The 27,008-nt window shown below is 37.5% G+C and overlaps 1 protein-coding gene across 11 annotated transcripts in view; it reads right to left on the minus strand.

The window, feature by feature from the left end:
- Window positions 1-27,008, minus strand: part of ATP11C (ATPase phospholipid transporting 11C) — a 217,303-nt gene that overhangs the window by 64,582 nt on the left and 125,713 nt on the right. For all 11 annotated transcript variants that reach the window (XM_032268320.1, XM_032268311.1, XM_032268316.1 and 8 more), the window contains exons 5-13: window positions 26,763-26,870; window positions 16,307-16,435; window positions 13,776-13,879; window positions 11,630-11,680; window positions 10,232-10,296; window positions 9,827-9,908; window positions 8,544-8,694; window positions 7,701-7,898; window positions 216-377 (exon numbers count right to left, since the gene is read on the minus strand). In XM_032268320.1, the coding sequence (XP_032124211.1) occupies window positions 216-377; window positions 7,701-7,898; window positions 8,544-8,694; window positions 9,827-9,908; window positions 10,232-10,296; window positions 11,630-11,680; window positions 13,776-13,879; window positions 16,307-16,435; window positions 26,763-26,870 (1,050 nt within the window). The remainder of the gene's footprint in view (window positions 1-215; window positions 378-7,700; window positions 7,899-8,543; window positions 8,695-9,826; window positions 9,909-10,231; window positions 10,297-11,629; window positions 11,681-13,775; window positions 13,880-16,306; window positions 16,436-26,762; window positions 26,871-27,008) is intronic.

A 27,008-nucleotide genomic window follows, 5' to 3' on the forward strand; every position in this document is an offset into this window, starting at 1 on the left:
TGCTTGAACCCAGGAGGCAGAGGTTGTGGTGAGCCGAGATCAAGCCACTGCACTCTAGCCTGGGCAACAGAGCGAGACTCTGTCTCAAAAAAACCAAACAAACCAAAATACCCACAAAAGTCTATGTCATGTGCCTACGAAAAAATTTTCTACTATGGAATGTTAACATGCATACATAGTTTGATTTCTTATATAAAATAATAATGCAAATGCACCTTATCTGCTTTGTCAAAATATGTTAAAGGTCCATCAGTTTGAGATAATCCATCAGCCTCTTGAGTTACACCTTTATATTTGTGTCCATCTATGCAACATTCAATGAACTCCATGCTGTTTTCAGTAAGTGTTCCAGTCTTATCTGTAAATACATAATCCACCTAAAACAAGCACACAAACATATACATTGTTGGTTTCTTCAGTGTGACTAGTTTGCTGTAACGCAAAGCTATCTTCATATCCATAGGAAATCACCAAGACTTCTTGTCAAATGTCAGGGAATTACAGAAACAATATTACCAAACAAATGAGGAAAAAATGAGTATTTTTAAAGACACTAAAATGGTATCACAAGTCTAAGGTAGACTTACTCAAATGTAAAAGATGAATAGAAAAAAATGTGACTGTTGGCTGGGCATGGTGGCTCACGCCTAAAATCCCAGCACTTTGGGAGGCGAGGCAGGAAGATTACTTTTACTCAGGAGTTCAGACCAGCCTGGCCAACATGGTAAAACCCCATCTCTACTAAAAATACAAAAATTAGCTGGGTGTGATGGCACACCTGTAATCCCAGCTACTTGAGAGGCTGATGCATGAGAATCGCTTGAACCCAGGAGACAAAGGTTGCAGTGAGCTAAGATTGCACCACTACACTCCAACCTGGGCGATGATAGACTGAGACTCTGTCCCACAAAAAGGAAAAACAAATAAAAAGTGACTATTTTATCAAACTTATAACCCTTCTAATGTAAGTTAACTTTTTTTTTTTTTTTTTTAAAAGACAGGGTCTCACTCTGTCACCCAGGCCAGAATGCAGCAGACGTTATAGCTCACTGTAACCTTGAACTTCTGGCTCAAGCAATCCTCCTGCCTCAGCCTCCTGAGTAGCTGGGACCACAGGCATGCACCACCACATCAGGCTTATTTTTTGTAATTTTTGTAAAGACAGCATCTCACTATGTTGCCCAGGCTGGTCTATTACTCCTGGGCTCAAGCCTTGGCCTCCCAAAGTGTTGGGACTATAGACATGAGCCACCATGCCCAGCCAGTTAACCTGTTTGATGTAAAGAAGTTACATAAATCAATTTTTCAAGTGGGAAATTATACTACTTATTTCTCTCCCTCTCCCTCTCTCTCTCTCTCTCTCTCTTTGTGGGCTAGTATGTATATTATCCATTAAAAATATTTACTAATAATTTAAATGGGATGTAACAAAATAAAACAGAAACTGAGATTTTTTTCCCCTTTTTAAAGTAAAATTTTCTATAAAAATGCCGAATTGAAATAAAATGTACCGCATCATATATGTAAGAATCAATAATAATGTTAACAGTTACCTAATTAGAAGATACAGTAGGTCAACAGTGATCAAAACCATAACTGAAATTTCTTTCTATATACTATACATATTTTGAAAATACTCATTTCCAAATTTAGAAAAAACCAGAAGTCTTAATGATAGGTTAAAGTATAACACAAGTATATTTTCATAAATAATGGAAACATAAGCTAAGACATAAATTTGCCATAAGATAAATCATTTTGAGAATTTCTATTTTATCTCAGTTTTTATCTCTTCTATTTTTAACATCTGGCTTTTGGAAACCTACAATTTTATCCTCGTTTTGGCAATTTATGATTAAATAGTTAAAATTATGGGCTGACAGGAACAAGCATAACCACAAGATTAAGGTTTTTATTACGTAAGGGAGAAAGAAATGAACTACAGCAGTAGTTGCTTTCTAATTATTTTTCAAAGCTTTTCACGGTAGCAGCACTGGCACAAATATGACATTCCAATCTTTTTTTTTTTCCTGTTAAGCTAGCCAAGTTTGAACTCTCTCTTTAAATTAATCCAAGTGGTATTACTTGTATATCATTTAGATTCTTCCAGTTTAAATGAAATTCTTTGGGGCTTTTTTCTGATCAAAATTATTAACCTTCATTTTCTCCTGAAGGGTGTCCTGGGTTATTTCGCCTCCTGAACTTGGATGAGCATTAGAATCTCTTTTGTTAGTGTCAAAGATGGCAGCTTTAAAATATAAAGTACAATTTATTCGCCTATGTGAAACAGTTTGGGCAGTATGAATCTGCAAACACTGAATCTCATAGTTACATGCCTACAAATTATACCTAAGTGCAGTAATTATCAAACTGTAGAATGTATCACATGCACTTGGAGGTCTTGTTAAAACTCAGATTGCTGCTCTATTGCCAGAATTTCTGAATCAGTCAGTCTAAAGTGGGACAAGATAATTTATACTTCTAACTTATCAGGTAGTGTTGATGCTGCTGGTCCCAGGATCATATTGACAGAACTACCACCCTAATATGTGATCTATACTCAGAAAAAGAAGAGGAGGGAATCAACTGTGATTAACTATTCTAGGCCAGGTGTGGTGGCTAACGCCTGTAATCCCAGCACTTTGGGAGGCTGAAGTGGGAGGATCACCTGAGGTTCGGAATTCGTGAACAGCCTGGCCAACATGGTGAAACCTCATCTCTACTAAAAATACAAACAAAATCAGCCGGGTGTGGTGGCACTCGCCTGTAGTCCCAGCCACTGTGGAGGCTGAGCCAGGAGAATCACTTGAACCTGGCAGGTGGAGGTTGTAGTGAGCTGAGATCACGCCACTGTATTCCAGCCTGGGCGACACAGCAAGACTCCGTCTCAGAGAAAAATAAAAAAACAAACTGGCCGGGCGCGGTGGCTCAAGCCTGTAATCCCAGCACTGTGGGAGGCCGAGGCGGGTGGATCACGAGGTCAAGAGATTGAGACCATCCTGGTCAACATGGTGAAACCCCGTCTCTACTAAAAATACAAAAAATTAGCTGGGCATGGTGGCGCATGCCTGTAATCCCAGCGACTCAGGAGGCTGGGGCAGGAGAATTGCCTGAACCCGGGAGGCGGAGGTGGCGGTGAGCCGAGATCGCGCCATTGCACTCCAGCCTGGGTAACAAGAGCGAAACTCCGTCTTTTAAAAAAAAAAAAAAACAAAACTATTCTCATATTTAAAGGAGAGAAATAAATGAAGCGGGAGGCTGCTGCTTGACTCTCTCAAAAACAGCCTCATCTTCAAGCTTGCCAAAAAGATTCCTCTATATTGGCAGGCTCAAAGCTATCATTTGCATGATATTGTTTAATATATATTTGATAAATATATATTTGATCTGCCTTCCTGTTTCCTGACATAAAGCTCCCAAAGCCTTAGTAACTCCAGAGTGTTAAGAGTATTTTTGTATGCTAATGAAAGACAAATGGTTGGGGGCCCCTAGATAGCTTCAAGATGAGTGCAGGTCACTGGAAAGACCAAGGCATGATTATAGGGTTGAGATTTCCAGCCCCACACCTGACCTGGGGAAGGACGAAAGAGGGGCCAAAGGTTAATCCGAACAGCAATGGCCAATGATTTAGTCAATCATGTCCACATAATAAAGCTTCCATAAAACTCCCCAAAAAACTGGGTTCAAAGAGCTTCTGAATAGCTGAACACAAGGAATTTCTTGAAGGGTGGGATGCCTGGAAAGGCCCCTTCCCCCAGTAAACATGACTGTTTCCCTTAGTTCTATGACCTGCTCTAGTAAACTAATCAAATCCAAGGAGGGGGTCTAGTAACCTACTGGACCCCATTTTATAGCTGGTCAATCAGAAGTATAAGTTACAACCTGAACTAGCAAGCGGCATCTGAAGTGGGGAGCAGTCTTCTGGGACTGAGCGCTCAACCTGTGAGATCTGACACAATACACTAACTCCAGGTAGGCAGTATCAAAAGTGAATTGGAAGATACCTAGCTGGTGTTTGCTGGAGAACTGCTTGCTTGATGTGTCAGGAGAAAACTTCACATAGCTGGTGTCAAGAGTGTTGTATTGAGTGGCTATGTGAGAACAGTAAAAGAAAAACAGGGGCTTATGGATAACTAACATGTCAGGGTTCTTGTAGGGTGGCACACCCAGGGAAGGTATGGAAGCTCAACACCCCTTCACTTATGCCTCATCCTACACATCTCTTTATCTGTATCCTTTGCAACACCCTTTATATGAAACTGGTGAACATAAGTGTTTTCCTGACTTTTGTCTGCTGCTCTAGCAAGCTAATCAAACCCAAAGAGGGGGTTGTGAGTGGCCCATCTTGAAGCTGGTCAGTCAGAAAAGTTATGGAGGCCCAGACTTGCGACTGGTGTCTGGGAGGCATGGGCAGTCTTAGGGATTTCCTGTGGGATCCAATGTTATCTCCAGGTAGACGGAATTGAACTAGAGGACATCCGGTTGGTGTCTACTGTTTGTTGGTGAGAAAAACTGCTCCCTCTCACATTTGGACACAGAAGTCTTCTGTGTTGTTTGGTGTGAGAGCACAGTAAAAACACATTTTGGGAGTTTTCCCTGAAACACATATTAGTCCCATCATACAGAAACAATCATAGTTAACATTCTGACTTTTATCCCTCTAGACACCATATATGTATATTTACCACTTGAACAATAATATAACCTCATTATATTTGCTATGTAATCTATTTTTCTCACACACACACACACATATATATATGTATTTCCATGTCAAGAATATAGATTTACATAACTTTTGTTGATTAATTAGTATTTCATTGAATAAACTATATGATTTCTAAAAAAAGAAAAAAGACTTTTCCTATTTCTTAGTGAGACAACTGCTGTAGGGTAGAAAAAGCTCTGAAGTGTATGTTGAACATGTGAAATCACCTATTTTGTATATCAAAACTTACCACATGGTTCGACTTAATGGAACACTTGGACTCCATCTTGGCTCCACCACCTACTAACTTTGTGACCTTAAGAAAATCTCTTTACTTCTATGAACTTCAAATATTAACCTTAACAATACCTGCCGCACAAGAATGTAAAGACTAAAAAGAAAGCTCAATAATAATAATCTATAACCTTTTAGGTACCATATACATGGTGACGGTCACCACTGTTGACCTGACCAAAATCAAAGAGCACCAGACACTTTGCATTCCCCCACAATTTTTCTGATTGATTATGATCACATTGCTGTATTTAGGTCTGATGTGTATGTCTCCCCAATGATAGCTTTAAAAATTTGAGGATTTCTTGTTTACTTCATAATAGTACCTAGAATACACACACATCCCAGACAATAAAAGGTGAATAACAGCTACTGGCTTGAATTATATACTTACACTATAAAGTTCCACCATTAGGCAGAGCTGCAAGATGGAAAGGCAATATGAAGAAGAGTAGCCCCACATTTTTTCCTATATAGATTACAATTATTTGTTTGTCTAAAAGATTATGTCTGATCATAAAAGACCCCAATATTTTCCAAATGAGCTGAGCAGTCTACTTCCTTTTGTTTCTCACGTCAAACACTGTCCTAAACATATCTTTCTATTTTTTAATCCCAGTGTGGGTCATATTAAAAGAGGTTAAGCAAATGCTTGCAATGGTATGGACAAGAATTAAATGATACTGTCTTTAGTAACATAAAAAGGTACATAGATCTTAAATTTGACTCAACAAAGAGAAAACAGGTTACACTTAACAGAAAAAAACAATGTGTACTTGTTTATTGAATACTAAATGGCCTAAGAAACTATTTCAAGACTTCTTTGCATTTTCATTTAGGTAATTTCTACACATGTAAGCTAATAACAACAGCAAGTTGTTTATATACTGTATTAATTGAAGTGATGGTCTGACTATTAATGATTTGACTAAATGACAATCACAATTAGAAATGCAAGGTTTGGTGGGAGAAAGGAGTAGTGACTAAAAGAAAGACTGTAGCTTCTTTTCACTCATCAAATTTACTAGATCATTACCCAAAGCTCTACTTTACTTTCTGCAGTGTTAACATAGTCTAGATAAGAAGAAGACTGCATTCCCATAGGTAATATGGAATCTGCTGAGATGGAAATCTGAAAGAGATAAGAGTCTCATCAACTGGAACCTGACCTGGGCATATTATTTGTTTTTAGTGAACATTAAGTGTCATATTCGGAATGATGACTATTTGTAATAGTAGTTGAGGCTAGCCCCAAGCTAGCCATGCTCACCCTTGGGTAGGTTAACACATACAGCCAGGCACTTAATCTAGAACAGGCAGATTTGCTCAGCATCTAGAGTGAACCACTAAATTAGCTGTCAGGGAAAGGTTCACTAAAGGTGGCTTATATATTCGAACTTTTTTCTCATGCAAAAAACTCTGCAAATTGATGCCTTTTATTGAGATCAGAGCAGTTCTACTCAAATAGCTCTAAGCCTGCATAAAAACTTCTGGCTTAAAAGACAATGGTCGGGTATGACAGCCCACATCACCAACAAAATAACCTTCTGGGAACAATATCCAAAGGAAAAGCCATTTGTCCATTCAACTTTTTTCCTATTCTTAGTGCCTCAGTATCTGCATCAGATGCAGACTCCATGGTTTCAGACACTGGTGTCCTGAAGTCAAGTCTAAACAAAATGGTATCTGGAGAGTCTTTGCTACCTTTCAACTGCAGTCGCCATGTGGGTACTTTGATTTAGGTAAAGGCTATATCAAGAGTAGAAATAGAGTGCAGGGACTGCAGAGAGAGCTAAACTCAGGAAGTAAGTTTTGAGGTGAGAATGCAAATCAGCCCCATTTACAGCAAGTGTGAGGGTGAGGCTCTGTTCCAGCCACACAGTTTCATTAACTGAATTTGCAACTCCCAGTCACAAAAACGACATTTCCACAGTCCTGACATTGTAAATGTCATGAGAATAAAATGCAAGGCAAAAAATTCCTTCAGCTCGAGAAGATCATTACATGACTCAGGGTAAAATCAGAAAAAGGGGAAAACTTTCTCAACACTAATAAGAAAAGCACTTAAGAAATCATCACTTGAAGAATTACAGTGATGTTGCATTGGAAAATAAATGCACCTGGGTTAGAATGGGGTCACAGTCTGAGTTACATTGTTACATAAAGCAGAATGCATTTTGAGGAGTGCATGCCCTCACGTTTTCCCTTCATTGAAATTCTTGTACTGGAATAAATAATTCTGCTTGCTAGGTCTATATTCTATCTGATCAGAAATGTACCAAGAAAATGTCAATAGGACAATTCTGGTCAATTTTGCTTATGGAACAAAATGCATTTATAAAATAACTATATTTGCTACCCCATATTCTATCCACGAATGGTTATAGATGGTGATGAAGACTGCCTGTTTCCTGTTCCAAAGCAATAGCTAATAATGTAATATCACCCAGGTCCAAGGAGAATTTCAGTAACATTCACATTTAATACATAAATTGTATCCTTCTCAAAAAGGCCAGCAAAACAACTGACGCTGTAACTATGAAAACACTGCTTACCTTCATTACATGCCTGCATAAAATAATTTTCTCTGAATTACTTTTCCAAATGTGATGTGGTCACATATATTGGTGATCCAGACTACATAAAAAGATATTTTCACTATGTTGACAAATTATTTTAAGTAAAAAAATACTCTAACCTGACCAAGTTCTTCATTAAGGTCTGATGTGTTAACCAGGGCTCCTTCATTAATTTCTTCATCATAAAAGTCCTTATCCCATGAGATGAAGAAGGAGCCCAAGAATTTCTGCATTTCTACTGTGACGTACATGGAGACAGGAATGATGAAGTTGAATAGAACCATAAATGATAGGAAGTCGGTGAACATTTTTAAAACCTAAAGAAAAAGATGAACATTTTTAAAACCTAAAATAAAAGAGAGAGTTCATGCTAATTAGACACACAATTCCACCTGACTAATATAATATAAAGGAAGAATTAACTTCATCTTTATTACAATGCTTAAAACACTGCTCTTGCTATAAAGACGGAACTTCCCAGTAACACTACATCACTGTAGTCAAAATTATCACAGTATCTGAGAACAACATTTAAGAACAATTTTATCATTATTCTTAAGTATATGCAACTTGTCAGTACTTTTTCATTTCTTTAAGTTCTCTTTGCTCACTCCACCCTAAGATATGAAAGTGAGATCAAAGTTCATATGTAAGCATTCATTATGCCTTTATTGTGACATCTCACAAGATCATATTATATTAAAATGCCAAAGTGTCTTGCCAAATGGTTTTGTCTAAAATTCTTATATAAAGGGCTAAAAACAAGCATAGATGCCTAAAGTAAAAGAAAAAAAAAACAAAACTCTAAATCTTCTTAAATATTTATTGGCTTACAGTCACCATACAATCAAGAGAAAATTCAGAAGCTAACAAAAGGTGCCATTTCCCTGAATAGCATTTCAATGAAGGTTGGCTGAGTCACAAAGTTCTAGAGTTTCAATTTTCAGCAGAAAACAAATTACCTTCAACGTCTCTCGCTCTTTCTGAGTCTTTTGGTTATACCAAGGTTCATCATTGTATGGGGTACTTTGCCAGACATACTTTAGAGTAGTACATACTGCAGCTTTGGTCAGTAAGATGAATAAATACACAATCAGGAAGGCATTAATAGATCTGAAAAATAAGACAGCATGGGTTTTAAAACCACCTAATTATTAATACTTAAGACATCAGCCAGATATGAATTAAACTACTGAGTCATCTAAAGCTTTTTCTGTGCATGATGTATAACTACAGCACAAGCCATTGTGTATGAACCTCAGTTATCATAACTGCAGCATTATTTTCAAGTGGCAAAATGGAAAAGCTGGCCATGAACTGTTTATTGACCAACAATGCTCCCCCAAGTGCAATGGCTGATTAGCTGAACACACCTTAGTAAGGTTCCTGTAAAGTGACAGGAGACGTACACACATGCACACATACACACACCATTACTTACTCAACCCTTATAGAAGGAGTATCTTGTCTCCATTTCCCTGAATCCTAAATGTTTGGGGTAGAGGGCACGGTAGCAATGTGAAATCCTCAAGCTTAGTGTAGGTCCTTTCAGTTTGAAAGTGGAGCTACGGAAAGGGTGCCAGTGATATACTGGTTATCCATGCCAAATGTAGGGTGAGGTCTATGCCAGTGGTACCTGGCTTGAGGATCTACCAGGTACTGCTTCAATAGGTGCCAGGAGACTATTATCAATATTATAGAACTAACTTGCATATAGCAACTAAAGAACTCCAAACCATTAACTCCAGTAGCAAAAGAGAATGAATTTAGTTGGGGAGAGATAGCAAGGGGAGAGATGCCAGATGTAGGTGATGGGGCGGAAGGCAGCAAATCACACTGCCATGTATGTGCCTATGCAACAATCTTGCATGTTCTTCACATGTACCCCAAAACCTAAAATGCAATAAAATGAATGAAAAAAAAAAAAAAAAGAATGAATTTATAGTTGAAGTAAATTCTGCCCTTCAAGAGCTATGTGAGCTTAGGTAAGTCACATACCATCTCCAACACCATTTCCTCATCTGTAAAGTGGAGATGTTAACATGAATTACTTCATAGTGTTCTTCAGAAGACTAAACCAAATCAGACATACAAATCATTGAGCACAGTTTCCGGTATATAAACAAGTGCTTAAAATAGTAGTTGCTATTATAATTGACATTTTTGTTAGGCTTGTTAGTTAGAATTACTAAGAAAGTAACTCTTCTAATCAATAATGACTAAATAAATTGCGGAGCATACTAACTTTTCAACAGCAGAACGCTTCTGAGATTTCCCTTGGTAGTTTAAAGCCATTTTGGTTTCCATTCCAGTGTAAACAGCAACTCCTAAGAAATAACAGAATATAATGAAAACTAAGAAAATGTCAACCAACTCCTCATCCAGCTGGCTCCATGAATTTTTAAGTCTATAAAAGTGGGAAATCTAGGCCCTCTTCCATCACCAGTTGTCTATCATTTATAGTATAATTTTAATTATATATAGTATTTGTCATATTTCATCTTAGTTTACCACCTTATTAATTCCCAACATCTAAATATAGGTTTAGATTAAATGGCAAAACCTGCTATGTTTACTTCTTAATATGCACTATTAATTCACAGCCATTACAAAGCATATTTTTGATAAATATATCTTAAAAATTGTTCACCATATATCTTCTCGGTATTTTTTAGTGTAGCTCCTTTCAGCAAGAGATTTTCAGGTCCCAAAGACCTAAATAAAAAATGAACACAGCTTATCCAAACAAGCTAATAGCATCAACAACTCTGGAGACAGATTTTGCCCTGACACACACCTATCTCCAAGGGGTTCAGAATGTATCTGTCCACGTATACCATATGTTTACTCCCCAGGACAAGCTGAAAGTTCCTTCACTCTGAAGTTACTTGAGGGTACAGCACAGATGGAAGCACAGTACGGGAATAGCCAGCAACACACAGAGGTAAAGAAATGCATGGGGGGATAAAAGGATTATGAATCATAGATAGCAAGACAAGAACAGGACAGAGCAGCAGATCGTGAGACACAGAAGCAGAGAGTCACGGATGAAAGACTGGGAACGCAAATGTCAAGGTGGGAAAAATACACTGACATATTTGGAGAGAATAAACCCTCCTTTTGTGGGACCACTGGGGACCCTGTATTTCTTTAACTTCTTTTTGAGTGTGACTGTAAAGGCCAAGTGGAAAGTTGTGGTAATTAATATGATGATAGAAGAGGAAAGAAAGCATCCCTTTTTGTATGAATTGCTTGATAAATTGTATGAAGGCCGATACAATTTATCATTTTACCGAAGTTCTAATTATCATTTTAATGAAGCCTTTCATTTTACATAAGTCCAAGTGGTTCTTTCAGCATTTTACCCACTGCCTACTTTCTCAATTACTCTCCCACTGTTCTCCAGGTTTAATTCCAATATTATCAGCCACTTCACAACCAAGGATAATAAATACCATGGCTAGAACAGGTTTGGGAATATCATCCAAAGTGTGTGCCTGGATCTTTACTATTTTAGAAACCCTAAGCATTACTTCTAACAACCCCCTCCCCACAACACACAGAGACCCTATGACCACAACCCTACCAATCACAAGGTTAGTTGTTTATTCACCTTTATATCTTTATATTCCTTTTTATTTATTTATTTATTTATTTATTTTTGAGATGGAGTCTCACTCTTGTCACTCAGGCTGGAGTGCAATGACACAATCTCAGTTAACAGCAACTTCTGCCTCCCAGGTTCAAGCTATTCTCCTGCCTCAGCCTCCCAAGTAGCTGAGACTGCAGGTGCCCACCACCATGCCTGGCTCATTTTTGTATTTTTAGTAAAGACAGGGTTTCACCATGTTGGCCAGGCTGGTCTCAAACTCCTGACCTCAGGTGATCTGCCCACCTCGGCCTCCCAAAATGCTGGGATTACAGGTGTGTGCCACCACACCTGGCCTATATTCCTTTCTATAATAGAAAGGTATTTGGCTATTTTATTTGATTTGAAAGAAAAATAGACCCTCCCCCAAAGGACAAATTAAAGGAATAGCAAACTTACCTGGCAACAGCCTCAAGACTATTACTATAGATATTGATTCGCCCAACAAATCTGTAAAAAGAACATAATTGCAAATTTGTTTTCTACATCCAGGCACAATCTATGTACCAGAAATATGAGAAGGAATGAAAATACAAATAATAAAACAGAGAGATAAAACTGTAAGTGAACTACAAAAGCCTATTATATTTCTGGGGGAAAAAAGTTATGTTGAATTGATAATGTGTGTAACATTTTCACGTAATTTTTAAATAATATGATGGGAATAAGGTCTGTTTAACATCATGCATGCACACAATACCTCTCTCTTTTATAAGGTTACATACATATCATGACTTGTATCTTGGATCATGTGAAGAAAAGTTTCTGGTGCTAAAATACAATTTTCAAAACCATTAGTTCAGTAGTTCTTACACTTTAGTGTGCATCAGAATCACTGGTGGACTTATTAAACCACAGATTTCTAGGTCCCATCCCTGAGCTCTGATTCAGGTTCCCAGTAATGCTGCTACAAAACCGCTCTTTAAACCATACATAGTACTAGCCTTAAACAGTGAATGCTTCACTGCTGTCTTGGAAATGTCTAGCCGTGACTTGCAGTTGATCTTAATACTGAGCTTCACCCAATCACTTAATATAATAGGTATATGGTAACCTGTATTTCTGCAAAATAAGGTAAAAATACCTAATCCCTTGTTAATATCAGTGTTTTGTAACCTGCATTGTAAACAGTATTTTCCCCAGAAAATAGAAATATATTATGCTACTCAAATACACAAAATATGAAGGTTTGCTCATTCATTCGTCATATATTAATTGTGCCAGTGCTGTACTAGGTGCTGAAGATGCACTAATAAGCAAAAAAGAAATGCTCCTTGCCCTATGAAAGACAAGTAAATGAGCAATTACAATGCAAGTGCTTACCACTAGTGATAGAAGTACAAGGTACTCCAAAGTCACAGAGCAAGGAATTCAATCATCTAAGGAAATTAGGAATAACCTTCCCTGTCCTAACATTCTCCTTTATACTTAAAGCAACTGAAAAATGTGGGGGTTTCCCTATAAATATGCAAGGGTATAGATACTGTTCTCTAGCTCGGGCAGAATAGGTCACTCCCTTTTCTGTGATGCCATGGACCTTATACTCACCTCTGTTATCACCCTGTATAAGCTTAGCTTTAGTACTTTATCTCTTTTGCTCACAGTGAGCCCCTTGAAGGCAGAGAATAGCTGTTATACTTTGTGGCCCTAGTTCCTATCATCAAGGTGAATATGAAAGAGGAAGGGAAAGAGGAAAGAAAAAATGATGGGAAGGAGGGAGGTTCTTGAAGTAGAATGAATACTTTGTTTTTCCACTACTAGGTGTTAGTATAAACCACATCCAACCACTTGGTTGCTCATTATGACTAACAGTGTGCATTAACAAGATGGGTAATGGATGCCATCAGCAACGGTAGAAGAGGATAAAATTAATTAGCCCACATGGGGATAAAACCTGTTACACTACCCTCATTAGCACCATGCGCTAATCAACCAAACTAACCAATCTTGAAATCAAATGCCAAATTTTTGACAATCAACAATGACTAATAATCAGCAAACCTACTCCAGAGAGCCTAAGTATAGTAAAATAGAAGAAATTACACCATTTTACTCATTCCTTAACTGTTTACTGTGGACAAGAAATAGCCTGTTTGCAATCCTTAGTGCATCATGATCACTGTAAGAAAGGATAGAGCCTACTAATTGCATGAAGAGGATATTCCCCTTCTCTCTTTAATGTTAGATGTCATGTAAAATGCTTTGTTTTGCATTTAACTCTGGTTACTGCATCAGTTTGATAGATCAGCTGTAATATCAGTTTGATATTACAGGATAATATAATCTAAAATTTTGATATATGGCCATGTTCACAAGTAACAAAAATAAAAGAAAAATCATAAGATACCTGGGCCCACAATGACTTATCCTGGGCTGATAGTGAACAAGGCTGATTTGATTCATTTCTCTGCCAGAAGGAAGGAATACCCCATAAAAACACAAATGAGAGTAGGCTGGTAAGTGGTGGGTGTTTATTTTGCAATACTGGTAGCAAAGAGAAGCAAAGCCAACAAACAGCAGTAAAATGAAACCAGGTGATTCTTACTTGTAGAGGTCAGGTTGAGGCTGTTCACATTCAATTGCTGCTCGGAGGGTATCAATGGATTCTGCTGTACACAGTGCAATGGTATCACGTACTGCATAATGTGTCTAATTGAAAGCAGAAGAAAAAGTAAAAACAAAAGAAACCGTTTCTTTTCATAATCATACACCCAACTGATTCCAAGAACAAATTTAATATGTTTTAGTAAGAGGCTTTGGCAGAATAAGCAAATATTAACATTTACCACTATATAACTTTTATGGTATTATCAAAATATATTAGAAAGATAACCTGCTGCAAGGGGGTTTCAAAGACAAAAACCTAAAAGCTCTTCTTGACACTGACGGCTGAGAGGATTCTATTTGCACCATGCATATAATTAACCGAAACCCCGTGAAATATTTAATACATTTATTTTTTTTTCCTATTTACAGAACTGAGACTTCTTATTTTGCTCACTATAGTGTATGGCAATCAAGATATACACATACGAATTGAGCATAACCTTTTTAGTTATAAAAACGCTAAAATTTTGCCAACAGCGAGGAAAAATCATTAATAGTTCCATTACACAAATAGTTTAATTAATGATCTTTAAAATGTTCAACATGGATACATTTTGTACGAAGGGAAGGGAGATGATGTGTCTTGCATTAGTCAGACAATTAGAATATTCTATCTGTGTATAGATTCATCCAGAACTCAAAGCAGGCTCCAATGAACCCATTTACATATCATCAAACAAGGGCTAAGCGGACTCAAAGAGTGTGCCACTTACACAGAAGGGAAAGCTGTTGTTCCCATTTGGGGGAATATTATGGCAATGTCTAGATTATAGTTAAAACCATCTCCTGATTTTAAAAACCTCTGTGCTTTTATTTACTTTATTTTTATTTTTTTTAAACCTCTGTACTTTTAGCTGATTTGATCAGATCAACTTAACTGAAAAAAGAAACTACCTGAAAGTGTTCTTCCTCTAAACAACTTTTTCACTATCAGGAAATCTTCATGTAGATTTCTTGATTTACATCTTGACATTCCCTAAATTACAATTTTGCTTTTGAACAGGTTGAAAGCAGGTCATTACCATGATTGTGAAATAGAGAATTAGTCATTCAACAGGTAGTTTCTCTTTTAAGTGCTGAGACCTAGTCCTCAACTCCAGATAGAAAAAACAAGCAGAGGAACCCTCCAAAGATATACCCAGAGGTGAGTCACACGAGTAACCCTCCCTGAAGGCAGCATAGAGAGGATACATCTTCATCCCCTGTGGAGCTCTGGACGATGGCCAAGAAAACCAACTGTGCCAGAAAGTATGAGGGAAGTTAAGTTACCCCCATTTGACCAAATTTACTTTAAGTCACTTGTAATTATTAGTGAGTTATAATTTCTTATACATACATAAAATGTTGCTTCATTACTTATAAAGCAAACATTTGCCAAACTACACCCTATTTTTATTTTTATTTTTATTTTTTGAGACAGAGTCTCGCCCTGTAGCCCAGGCTGGAGTGCAGTGATGCGATCTTGGCTCATTGCAACCTCCGCCTTCCGAGCTAAGGCAATTCTCGTGCCTCAGCCTCCCGAGTAGCTAGAATTACAGGCACCCACCACCACGCCCGGCTAAAATTTTTGTATCTTTAGTAGAGACGGGTTTCACCATGTTGCCCAGGCTGGTTTTGAACTGCTGACCTAAAATGAACCATCTGCCTCAGCCTTCCAAAGTGCTAGGATTACAGGCATGAGCCACTGCGCCTGGCCCTAAGTTATTTTTAAATAGCAATCAAATTACTCCAGGTTAGGTTTCTTATATTCCAAGAATATACATTTTAAATGGAAATATACAACATTTTAGGGGGAAAAAAGATCAAATTGTAAGGTTAGCACATATGAAGTTATTTGTAGAGTTACATAGGTTAAGCCTATGATTACTCCCATTTTAAAGGGTCTAAATATTAAATAGGCTGTGTCAATATTAAATTCAATCAGAGTATAAAAATTGTGGTAACTTTTACTTGGAGCTCAGTTTTTCTACCTACTACTGCCCTTTTATCCAAAGATGAGTGTTTGCTTAGAAGTTAAAAGACAATTATATAACAACTGTTGGCCAGGCACAGTGGTCACGCCTGCAATCCCAGCACTTTGGGAGGCTGGTGCGGGCAAATCAAAAGGTCAGGAGTTCGAGACCAACCTGGCCAACATGGTAAAATCCCGTCTCTACTAAAATTATAAAAATTAGCGGGGCATGGTGGTGGGCGCCTGTACTCACAGCTACTTGGGAGGCTGAGGCGGGAAAATCACTTGACCCCGGGAGGCAGAGGTTGCAGTGAGCCGAGACCATACCATCGTACTCCAGCCTGGGCAACAGAGCAACTCTCTGTCTCAAAAGAAGAAGAAGAAGAAAAAAAAGCTGTTTTCTAATACAAAATCTGCATAAATAAGAAAACAGTAAAAGATCAGGGAGTGGTAAGAGGCAGTATTGTTTGATTAACTATCCTGACATCAAAATGTTTAGGCAAAGTTTAATCTGTTACCTTGCAATTGGATTCCCCATCAAGACTGGCTGTAGTAACATAACAGGTTCCATCAGTGGTGCAAGATGAAAGAAGAATAAGATCACAGGGAAAGGTTTCATCTGCCTGTACTTCTACTACATCACCAACCTAGAATTGAGAGAGAAATATAAATATTTTAAATTCTAAACAAAGCATTCATTATACTCACATAAAAGTCAAAACATTAGCAATAGGTTACCTCTAGCTCTGGGGCTTTGAGAGTATCTCAGCATCCTACATCATGTGAAAGGTGATGAAAGAATATTACTCAACATTCAGAATCCTCTTTAACGTCAGAAGGACTTAGGATGCTTTCAGATTACCTTAGCACTGACCTTTACCTTCAATAAATGATTCTGACACCTGTTTGCTCTCTGATATTTCTTGCACAAATGTCTGATAAGACAATGACATTATCACTTCATGAAAGAATCAAGAAAACCTCCATGTCACAAACTGGGCACTTCATGAACACTGAGAAGCCACACTCCCACTCTGTACCATGCGTATTTCAACATACTTTACCTGCCATGTGATAACAACTGTGTTGTTGGGTGCCAGGTCCTTCTTCAGTGTTCAGAATATCTCGGTTAATTAGAGAGGCATTGATTTTTCCCATAATATTTTAATTTTTTTTTCTATAGCTCACTTTCTATGAATTCATCTGCTGTCAGGAGAATCATTTAATATAGCAATAAGAAACAATTTCCTATCACCAAGTACCCAAAGCTCAAGGAGAGGAAAAACATGAGAGAAGAAATCATGAATAATTTAATCATGTAGGGAATAAATCATAACCATTAAAAGTTTGGACTCTTTAACCTGACTTCTTGTCGCAGCTCTGCCACTTAACTATATGACCTTAAATAAGTGTCTTAGATGACAGCACCTACCTCAGAGAATTGATGTGAGCATGAAAAGATGATACAAGAAAAGTATTAAGCAAAGTGCCTGGCATATATTAACCACTTCAGAGGTGTTAATTATAATTATTACTAACATACTGCAACTACTTTACTCCCAATTTATGAATAGTCATAACATTTTTTTGGACAGATGTAAGAAATCCTCCAGTCTGGTGCTTCCCAAGATTTTTACACCATGGTACATATTGAAAATTATAAATAGTACCTTTGTACAGCACCTTCAGGTAAAGGGAAGAGGCTGCTGGGTGCAGCAGATAACCCACTTTACAAGGGAGTCAATATTTGACACACTGACCTAGACACATTGACTCTGAAATGCTAAGTAATATATGCAACACCTGAATTCTATTTGCAATATGATTTCGCAAATAAAGATGATGATTTCAAGACCTATTCAGGAACAATTCTATTTTCTTTGTCAATCTTAATCACTAGCAAAGATCAACAGCATCAATAATTGAACTAATTTGTAAATGATATTTTATTTTGTTGGATTGTTCCTTCCTCACTTACATAAACACTTATGTTGCTTACATAAAACCACAATCGATGCTTAAATATGTAGAAGGGAGATAACAAACAGAATCCTCACACATCTTAGAAGAAGGAAATACTCATTAGAGGTTGGAAGATGACTCTCAGGCACTGACAAAACACACAAAGGGGGCATTTTTTTTCTTCGACATTTAGGGTGTACTCAGATATGAAGTATAAAGACCCCTACACATCTGCAGTGCAAGCGGAGACTGATGAGATGGGTAGCAGTCAGATCACAAAGGGTTTGGCAGGCCAGCCCAAAGGATTTAGGCCTCACCCTAAAGGTAAAAGGATAACTACAGGACTTTTAAAGACAGGGAATAACATGATCTAGTTAGACAATGAACTCCAGAGTTCTATTTACCATTTTAAAAGCCACAAGAGACCATCACCTCCCATTACAAACAGGAAAAAAATGGATAATATAAAAATAATATGTATTTTTTTAGTCCATCAGAGAGCTGAGGTTGCAAAGCAACCAAGTCAACTGAATTTCAAAGGGTAACAAATGTTTCTGAGGAGAGACAGGACAGGTGAACTGTTTCATAACTGACCAAGCATAGAAGAAGAGATGGTTACCATGAAAGTGGGTAAGAAGAAAACAACTAGATTTTTAACCAATTCTTAAAGACTGGGTGTGAGCTAATATGACAGTTTAGAATCTCTACAAGCCTGAGAGACAAGAGACCATAACCATTCACCAGCTCTTCTCTAGAGGCTTCTACTGAGTGTTCATGTCAAAGCATACAGGCAGCAGACCTAAAAGAACCTTTCTCACTGGCACAAGCATATAGTGGTGACTGACTGCTGTGAAGAGACAGGCACAAAAAACATGCCAGAATCATGGACCCCTTTCTCATATTAAGCAAATGCCATTTGCATCTAGGAGGAAGGCAGGAAACCTTCCCTGGCATAGTCTCAGGGAAACATCACTACTGTTAGAGGAGAGGTAGAAACAAAAGTGACCTGCTACAGGGGATGGGACCTGCTACAGGAAATGGGAAAGGAAACCTACTCATACCAAGAACCTGGGACTGATACAAGGTAGAAGTTCATCTGGTATCGGGGGTAGGGCGGGAATACTGAGAAAGTCTTACCCTGAGACTTTGGTGTATATGGCCTGCTTAATACTGAGACTGGAACCAGAAAACCAAGAAATTATTCTGTTCCAACCAAGAGCCTTACACTGAGTTACAAACAAGAAATAGCAGTGTACCACTGGAGAAAAAGCAAGGGAACAGGGGGAGGTACCCTCTGTGACTCAGGAGCACAGGCTCTGCTGAAAGCAGAGAGTAGACAGGAAAACCATAAAAAACTCTCTGGTACACCAGGCCCCACACAAAGCTCAAGGTAATGGCATTCTGCCACTTAAGGAATTTGAAGTTAAGGGGCACACTAAAAGCATCAAAAACCAAAGTCAGCCCAACTCTTGACTTGATTGACTCAACCCCCAATACTAGTGGCCTGACAGAAGAAGCCAGCCCCATTTCAGAACACATACACCACTGACCTCAGTGAATACCATTCTTTTACATACAATGCCCAAAATTCAATTAAAAAATGAGACGCACAAAAACACAAGCAAAAAATGAGCCATCATTGAAAGATAAAGCAGTCCATGAAACCAGACCCAAAATGTCCAGATTTTCGAGTTATGAAACAGAGACTTAAAAATAGCTAAGATTAAGATGTTAAATGGGTGGGGTGTGGTGGCACACATCTATATTCCCAGCACTTCGGAAGGCCAATGTGGAAGGATCGCTTAAGGCCAGGAGTTTGAGGGCAGCCTGGGCAACTTAACAGGACCCCTTCTCTACCCCAAAAAAAAATGATAACAATAACTAGCCAAGTGTAGTCGCACACCTACAAACCCAGGTAAGCTGGAGATGGAGGTGGGAGGACTGCCTGAGCCCAGGAGTTCAAGGCTGCAGTACGCTATGATTGCGCCACCGCACTCCAGCCTGGGTGACAGAGTAAAACCCCGTCTCTTTAAAAAAACAAAAAGATGTTAAATAGTACGGTATTTAGTGGAAAAGGCGGACAACATATAAGAGTGGATGAAGAATGCTGGTGGAGAGATGAGCAATATAAAAAAAGGAAAATGTAAAGTTAGAAATGAAAAACATTATCAGAGATGAAGATTTCCTTCAACTAGCAGACAGGGTACAACAAAGAAAATAATCATCAATTATGAAGACAGAGCAACTAAAATTATCCAAAGTGATATATAAACAGGAGAAAAATGAGCATATTTAATTACCCAAGGGAGAAAATATCAAGCAGTATAACGGTCATGTAATTGGAGTATCAGAACGAGAGAGAATGAGGCTGAAAAAATATTTGAAAAAGATAATGACCAAGAATTATCCAAAGTTAATCAAAGCCAACAAACAATAGATCCAAGACAACTTCAAGAAGGATACCTATGATGAAAAAAATGTAGGCATATCATAGTCAAACTGCTGAAAACTGAAAATAAAAAGAAAAATGTGAAGGCATTGAAGAAACATTATATACACAAGAACAAGAACAGAAATGAAACAGACTTATTAGAAACTATGCAAACTAGAAGATAATGGCATAATATCTTTAAAGTACTGAAAGAAAAAAAAAAAACCCTCCAACCCATAATTCTATAAGCCCAGAAAAATAATCTTTGTAATTGAAGGTGAGATAAAAACTTTTCCAGAGGAACATTCACTTCTAGCAGATTTACATTATAAAATACTACAGGAAGTTCTTCATGGATAAAAAATAAGATACTATATGAAAATTTAAATCTAGATAGGGAAATGATAAAAATGTAGGTAAACATAAAATACAGTTCTTATTGTTAATCTTTTAAAAACAGTTTTAGGCCAGGCACGGTGGCTCATGCCTGTAATCCTAGCACTTTGGGAGGCTGAAGCAGGCGGATCACTTAGGGTCAGGGGTTTGAGACCAGCCTGGCCAATATGGTGAATCCCCGTCTCTACTAAAAATACAAAAATGAGCTGGGTGTGTTGACGCAGGCCTATAATCCCAGCTACTCGGGAGGCTGAGGCAGGAGAATAACTTGAACCCAGGTGGCAGAGGTTGCAGTGAGCTGAGATTCCACCACTGCACTCCATCCTGGGCAACAGAGCGAGACTCCATCTCCAACAACAACAAACACGCCAAACAGGCTGGGCGCAGTGGCTCACGCCTGTAATCCCAGCACTTTGGAAGGCTGATGCATGTGGATTACCCGAGGTCAGGAGTTCCAGACCAGTCTGGCTAACATGGCAAAAGCCTGTCCCTACTAAAAATACAAAAATTAGCTGGGTGTGGTGGCGGGCGCTTGTAATCCCGGCTACTTGGCACGCTGAGACAGGGAGAATCGCTTAAACCCCAGAGGTGGAAGTTGCATTGAGCCGAGATTGCGCCACTGCACTCCAGTCTGGGCGACAGAGCAGACTCTGTCTCAAACAAACAAACAAAAAACAGTTTTAAAAAAGATAATCACAACCTAGCAATTCTGCTCCAAGTTATATACTCAAAAGAATCAAAGGCAAAAACTCAAACAGATCCTTATGTACCAATGTTCACAGCAGCATTAATCAAAACAGTCCAAAGATAGAAATAACTAAAATGTCCATCAACATATAAATGGATAAACAAATTGTTATACACATATGATGGAATGTTATTCACCTTTATAAAGGAAGGAATTTCTTATATATGCTATAACATGGATCAATCTTGAAAACATTATGCTAAGTGAAAGAAGCTAGACATCAATGAACAAGTATAACTCCACTTACATAAAGTATTGAGGATAGGCAGATTCATAGAGAGAGAAAGTATTAATAGAATAGAAGCTACAAGGAGCTGTTCCCTATACTATATCTATCTAGTTCCAATATCTAGTTCCCTATACTATATCTAGTTTCCCTATCTAGATTTAAATTTTTTATCCATGAAGGGGGAAATGAGAAGCTACTGTTTAATGAATAGAGCTTTGTTTGGGATAATAGAGAAGTTCTTAAAATGGATAGTGGTGATAGTTGTACAACACTGTGAATGTGCTTACTATAAGTGAATTGTACACTTAAAAATGGTTAAATGGTAAAGTTTATTTTATATATTTTATTACCAAAAAATATAACTCACTGGCTAAAGCAAAAATAGTAACATATTGTGGGTTTTATAAAATGTTAAGGTAAAACATATGACAATAGTAACACAAAAAATGTGAATGAAGAAATGAAAATATGTTCTCTGAACACACTGAAATTAAATTAGAAATCAATAACAAAAAGATATCTAGGCCAAGCATAGTAGTTCACACCCGTAATCCCAGCACTTTGGGGGGCTGAGGTGGTGGATCACCTGAGGAATTCGACGCCAGCCTGACCAACATGGTGAAACCTCATCTCTACTAAAAATATAAAAATTAGCCGGACATGGTGGCACATGCCTAATCCCAGCTACTTGGGAGGCTGAGGCAGGAGAATTGCTTAAACCCAGGAGGTGGAGGTTGCAATGAGCCAAGATCACAGCACTGCACTCCAGCCTGGGCAACAAGAATGAAGCTCTGTCTCAAAAAAAAAAAAAAAAAAAAAAAAAGATAACTAAAAAATTCCCAAATATTTAGAAATTACATAGCAAACTTCTAAATAATCCATGAATTGAGGAAGAATTAAAGAGAAATCAGAAAATACTAAACTAAATGAAAATGTAAACGTAATATATCCAAATCTGTAGGCTCTTGCTAAAGCAACAGTTGGAGGAAAATTTACAGGATTAAATGTGTATATTAGAAAACACATTCAAATCAACTTTTTTTTTTTTTACTACTAAATCTAACCTAACACCTCATTTTTATACAAGGAGCTCCCTCTTTACCTCTTAGGCATTGTTCCTCACTCTCTGCCCTAATCCATATGTTTTCATACTCTGCCTCTCTGAATTTTACAATCTATTTCATGCCCATTTCATGTGAGAAAACAGTTTTCATTCTCCTTCTCTAAATTCAGAGTTGGTCCCCCACCCCCCAGAAGCACTCACTGGGTTCTGACCAGTTACCATCTTGTATTTTTATTCTTTTAGCATTATAGTCATGACTACTAAGCTAAACTATAAAACTTCTTAAGAGCATGAACCATCTCTTCTTATTCTGTGTAACCCTTCTAGAACTTAGCACAGTATTTCAATACATTTTGGTTGATTCATTGGTTGAAGTACTAGAGCATAACTTATATTTCTATTTGGCATTAAAGCATGACATTATTGAGAGGTGTCTTACTATATCTAGTTTCCAACATTTCTGATGCCAAAAAATACTCCTTCTGTTAAAAATAATGGTGTCTTCACATTGGAATTCCTCAAGTCCTATTACTAAGTCCCATTCTCTGTGCTGTATGAAATTTCATCCAGTTTCATGGCATCATATAGTGTCTACAGACTGATGATACCCAAATTTCAACTTCTAGTTAAAACATCTCCTCTGAGCTCCAGGATTGACAACTCCAACTGTATGTCTACTGGGTTTCTTAAACTTAACATGGTCAAAAATGAATTCCTGATTTCCCTTCATTCCCACCTCTGTCCCTAAATCTGTTTTTCTCCCAGCTTTCCCATCTTATTTAAAAGCACCAGCATTTTCTTTAACAGTACTATGTAATTCACTCAGTTACTCAGGCAAAAACCAGGAAGGCTATCTTAATTATTTTTTTTTCTCTTCCTCTCACCCACTACATCCAATAAATCACTAAATCCTGACGATTCTACCTCCAAAAAATATCCTGAATATATCTATTTCCCTTAAAATCTAAACAGGTAGTAGAGAGTTGTGGTTAAGTGCATGGACTCTACAACTAGTCTTGCTTTAATTCAAATCCCAGCTTTCCAACTTACTAGTAATGGGCAAGTTTCTTAACCACCTTGTGCCTCGGTTTCATCATTTGTAAAGAGAGGATAATAAAAATACCTTCATATGGCTGTTGTGAAGTGAGGGTTAAATGAGGTAACAGAATGTAAAAAAGAATGCCTGGCATATATTACATACTATATAAATGGTGACTACTATTTTTATTATTGTAATCAATACCACTATCATCCTAATATAAGCCCTTATCATTTTTTGCCTACACAATATCTGATTGCACATTTGCTATGCTTTCATTTTGCCTCTCTCCAGTTTTATTTTTAAAAAATCATGGGGTCACTCTCCGGCTTTAACACTTCAAAGACTCTCCACCACACTGAGGATGCAGACCAAGTCTCTCTCTTGCTCAAAAAGAGTCTTAACAAATTCTATCCCCCTACTCCCTAGCCAAGCAATCTACCATTTAGAGGCCGCTGGCTAATAAGCATCTCTTCCCACACATTTACACTCCAGAAACAGCTACATCAAATAGCATTTCACACAATAATTTAATCACAATAGTTTCGCATTTATTTAAACAAGATTATACCTGGTTGAGTTCAGCCTCAAGGCAAAAAACTTGGTGGAATGAAAGTGAAAGACAGGAGCCTTTGTAAAGGGTTGTGGGGTAGTGTCACCAAAATCCGAAAGAGGAAATGAGAGAAAGGGAGAGATGTAGGAGGCCTTTGCCTGCTTTGCAATTTTATGTAGTGTACAAGGAGCAACAGACTGGATGCTATGAATCTAGGCTGCCTTGGAGTTTTCTTTTTTTTTTTTTTTTTTTGAGACAAGGTCTCACTCTGTCACCCAGGCTGGAATGCAGTGACTCGATCTCAGCTCACTGCAGCCTCAACTTTTTGGATCCTCCCACCTCAGCCTTTCAAGTAGCCATCATGCTTGGCTAATTTTTTTGTATTTATCTTTTTGTAGAGACAGGGTTTCACCATGTTGACTAGGGTGGATTCCAACTCTAGACTCAAGTGATCCACCCAACTTGGCCTCCCAAGTGCTGGGATTACAGGTATGAGCCACTGTACTCAGACTGCCTTTGGTTCTTATGCTGATTAATGATGCTGAGTTTCTACAATTGTTTCAAAAACTTCAGATCTTAACCTAATCTAGTTAAGCACAAGTTCCCCCTCGACCAGGATGTAGAGAATAGAGAAAAGAAAAAGTAGAAAAAGGAAAGCATTCTATGTCAAACACTGGTGACCTTCCCACTCTGTAGTCTTCCTCCCATCCATTACTATAAGAAGTTGCAAGAAAATTTAACTACCGTTGGGCATATGGAGAACTCTTAAAATTCAATAAGAAAGCAGCCTGCTTCAAAAATGGGCAAAAACTGAGCAGCATCTCATCAATGAAGATATACAGATGGCAAAGAACCTTGTGAAAACAAAATCCATTTCATATGTTATCAGGGAAATGCTAATTAAGACAAAAATGAGAAAGTACTACACATTTATTAAAATGGCCAACATACAAAGCACTGACAACATTAAAACCCGGTGAGGATGTGGAAAAACAAGAACTCTCATTCCTTGTTGGTGGGAATACAAAACAATACAGCTACTTTGGAAGGCAGAAAGTTTCTTACAAAACTAAACATATTCTTACTATACAATTCAGCACTCCTTTGCATTTATTCAGAAAACATACGTCCAAATGAAAACCTGCAAACAATGTCTATAGCAGTTTTACTCATAATTGCCAAATTTCAGAGGCAACTAAAATGCCCTTCAGTAGGTGAATGGATAAACTATGGTATATCCAGAAAATAAAATATTATTCATCACTAGAAACAAATGAGCTCTCAAGCCACAGAAAGACATGGAAGAAACTTGAAAGCCTATTATTAAGTGAAAGAACCCAATCTGAAAAGGCTGTATGATTCTAAATATGTGACATCCTAGGAAAGGCAAAACTATAGAGACAGCAAAAAAGATCACTGGTTGCCATGGGTTAGGGGGAAAATAGGAATGAACAGAAAGAGAACAGATGATTTTTAGGGCAGTGAAACTATCCTGGCATGATACTACAATGGATACATATGTACATATATACAAATGTAAGATATGTGGATATGCATCCTACATTTGACAAAACCCACAGAATGTACAACACTAAGAGTGACCCTAATGTAATCTATGGACTTTGGGTGATAGTGTGCCAAAATAGGTTCACTGATTGTAACAAATGTACCATTCTGGTGTCAGATGTTGACAGCCAGAGAAAATATGTTTGGGAACAGTGGGTTTATGGGTACTCTCTATGCTTTCTGCTCAATTTTCCTGTGAACCTAAAACTGCTCTAAATATATAATTTTGCAATTGACAAAAATCTAATGAGAGCCAAAAAATTAGTGTTTGACATGGACAAGTCAAAAATGTTATTTGACAGGGGTCTTGTGTAAATAATAAACAATAATTAACTGGAATAAATAATAGCCTGAGATTGTAAACAAAAAATACTACCTTGGAACTCTCATATATTGCTGATGGGAATGTAAAATGATACAGGCACTATGGAAAATAGTTTGGTGGTTCATTAAAAAGTTAAACACGTAATTACAATATAACCAAGCAATTTTCCTCCTAGGTTTATACCCCAAAGAACTAAAAACAGACGTTCAAACAAAAACTGTAATTCAATGTTCATAGCAATTCATAGCAGCCAAAAGGTAGAAACAACCCAAATGTCCATCAGCTGATGAATAAACAAAATGAAATGTTATTCAGCCACCAAAAGGAATGAAATACTGATATACACTGTAATACAGATAAACCTAAGAAGCTCGACAAAAAGGCCACATAGTATATAATTGCATTTATATAAAATATTCAAAATACATATACCCATAGGGACAGAAAGAAGGTTAGTATTGGTAGGGCCTGGGAGGAGGGAGAAATGTGGAGTAACTGCTTATGGGTGTAGGGTTTCCTTTTTGGATGATGAAAATGTTCTGGAACTAGATAGAGTTAATGGTTGCAAAACTTTATGAAGTACTAAATGACACTAAATTATACACTTAAAAATGGTGTATTTTTCCCATTAAAGAAAAAAGGAGTGGACTAAGAAAAAATACCTTGATTTTTTCACTTTCTTTTCTCACTCGCTTTGCATTTTCAATAATGTAAACAGTGCTTTTGTTGACTTCATTGTCAGCTCTGTGTCTCAGCCAATCCTCATATCCCTGAAAGATAAAAATAACTATATAATAGAGTTCAGATATTGAATAAGGTTGTTAATAAATTTCTGTATCCTCCCGAGTCAACAGTAGATATTTATATTTATAGCATTAATTTAAACTCAGTCTGTTAAAGAAACAATG

Source organism: Sapajus apella, unplaced genomic scaffold (assembly GCF_009761245.1).
Source record: "Sapajus apella isolate SASKATOON/1434 unplaced genomic scaffold, GSC_monkey_1.0 scaffold179, whole genome shotgun sequence".
Classification (NCBI taxonomy): Eukaryota; Metazoa; Chordata; class Mammalia; order Primates; family Cebidae; genus Sapajus; species Sapajus apella.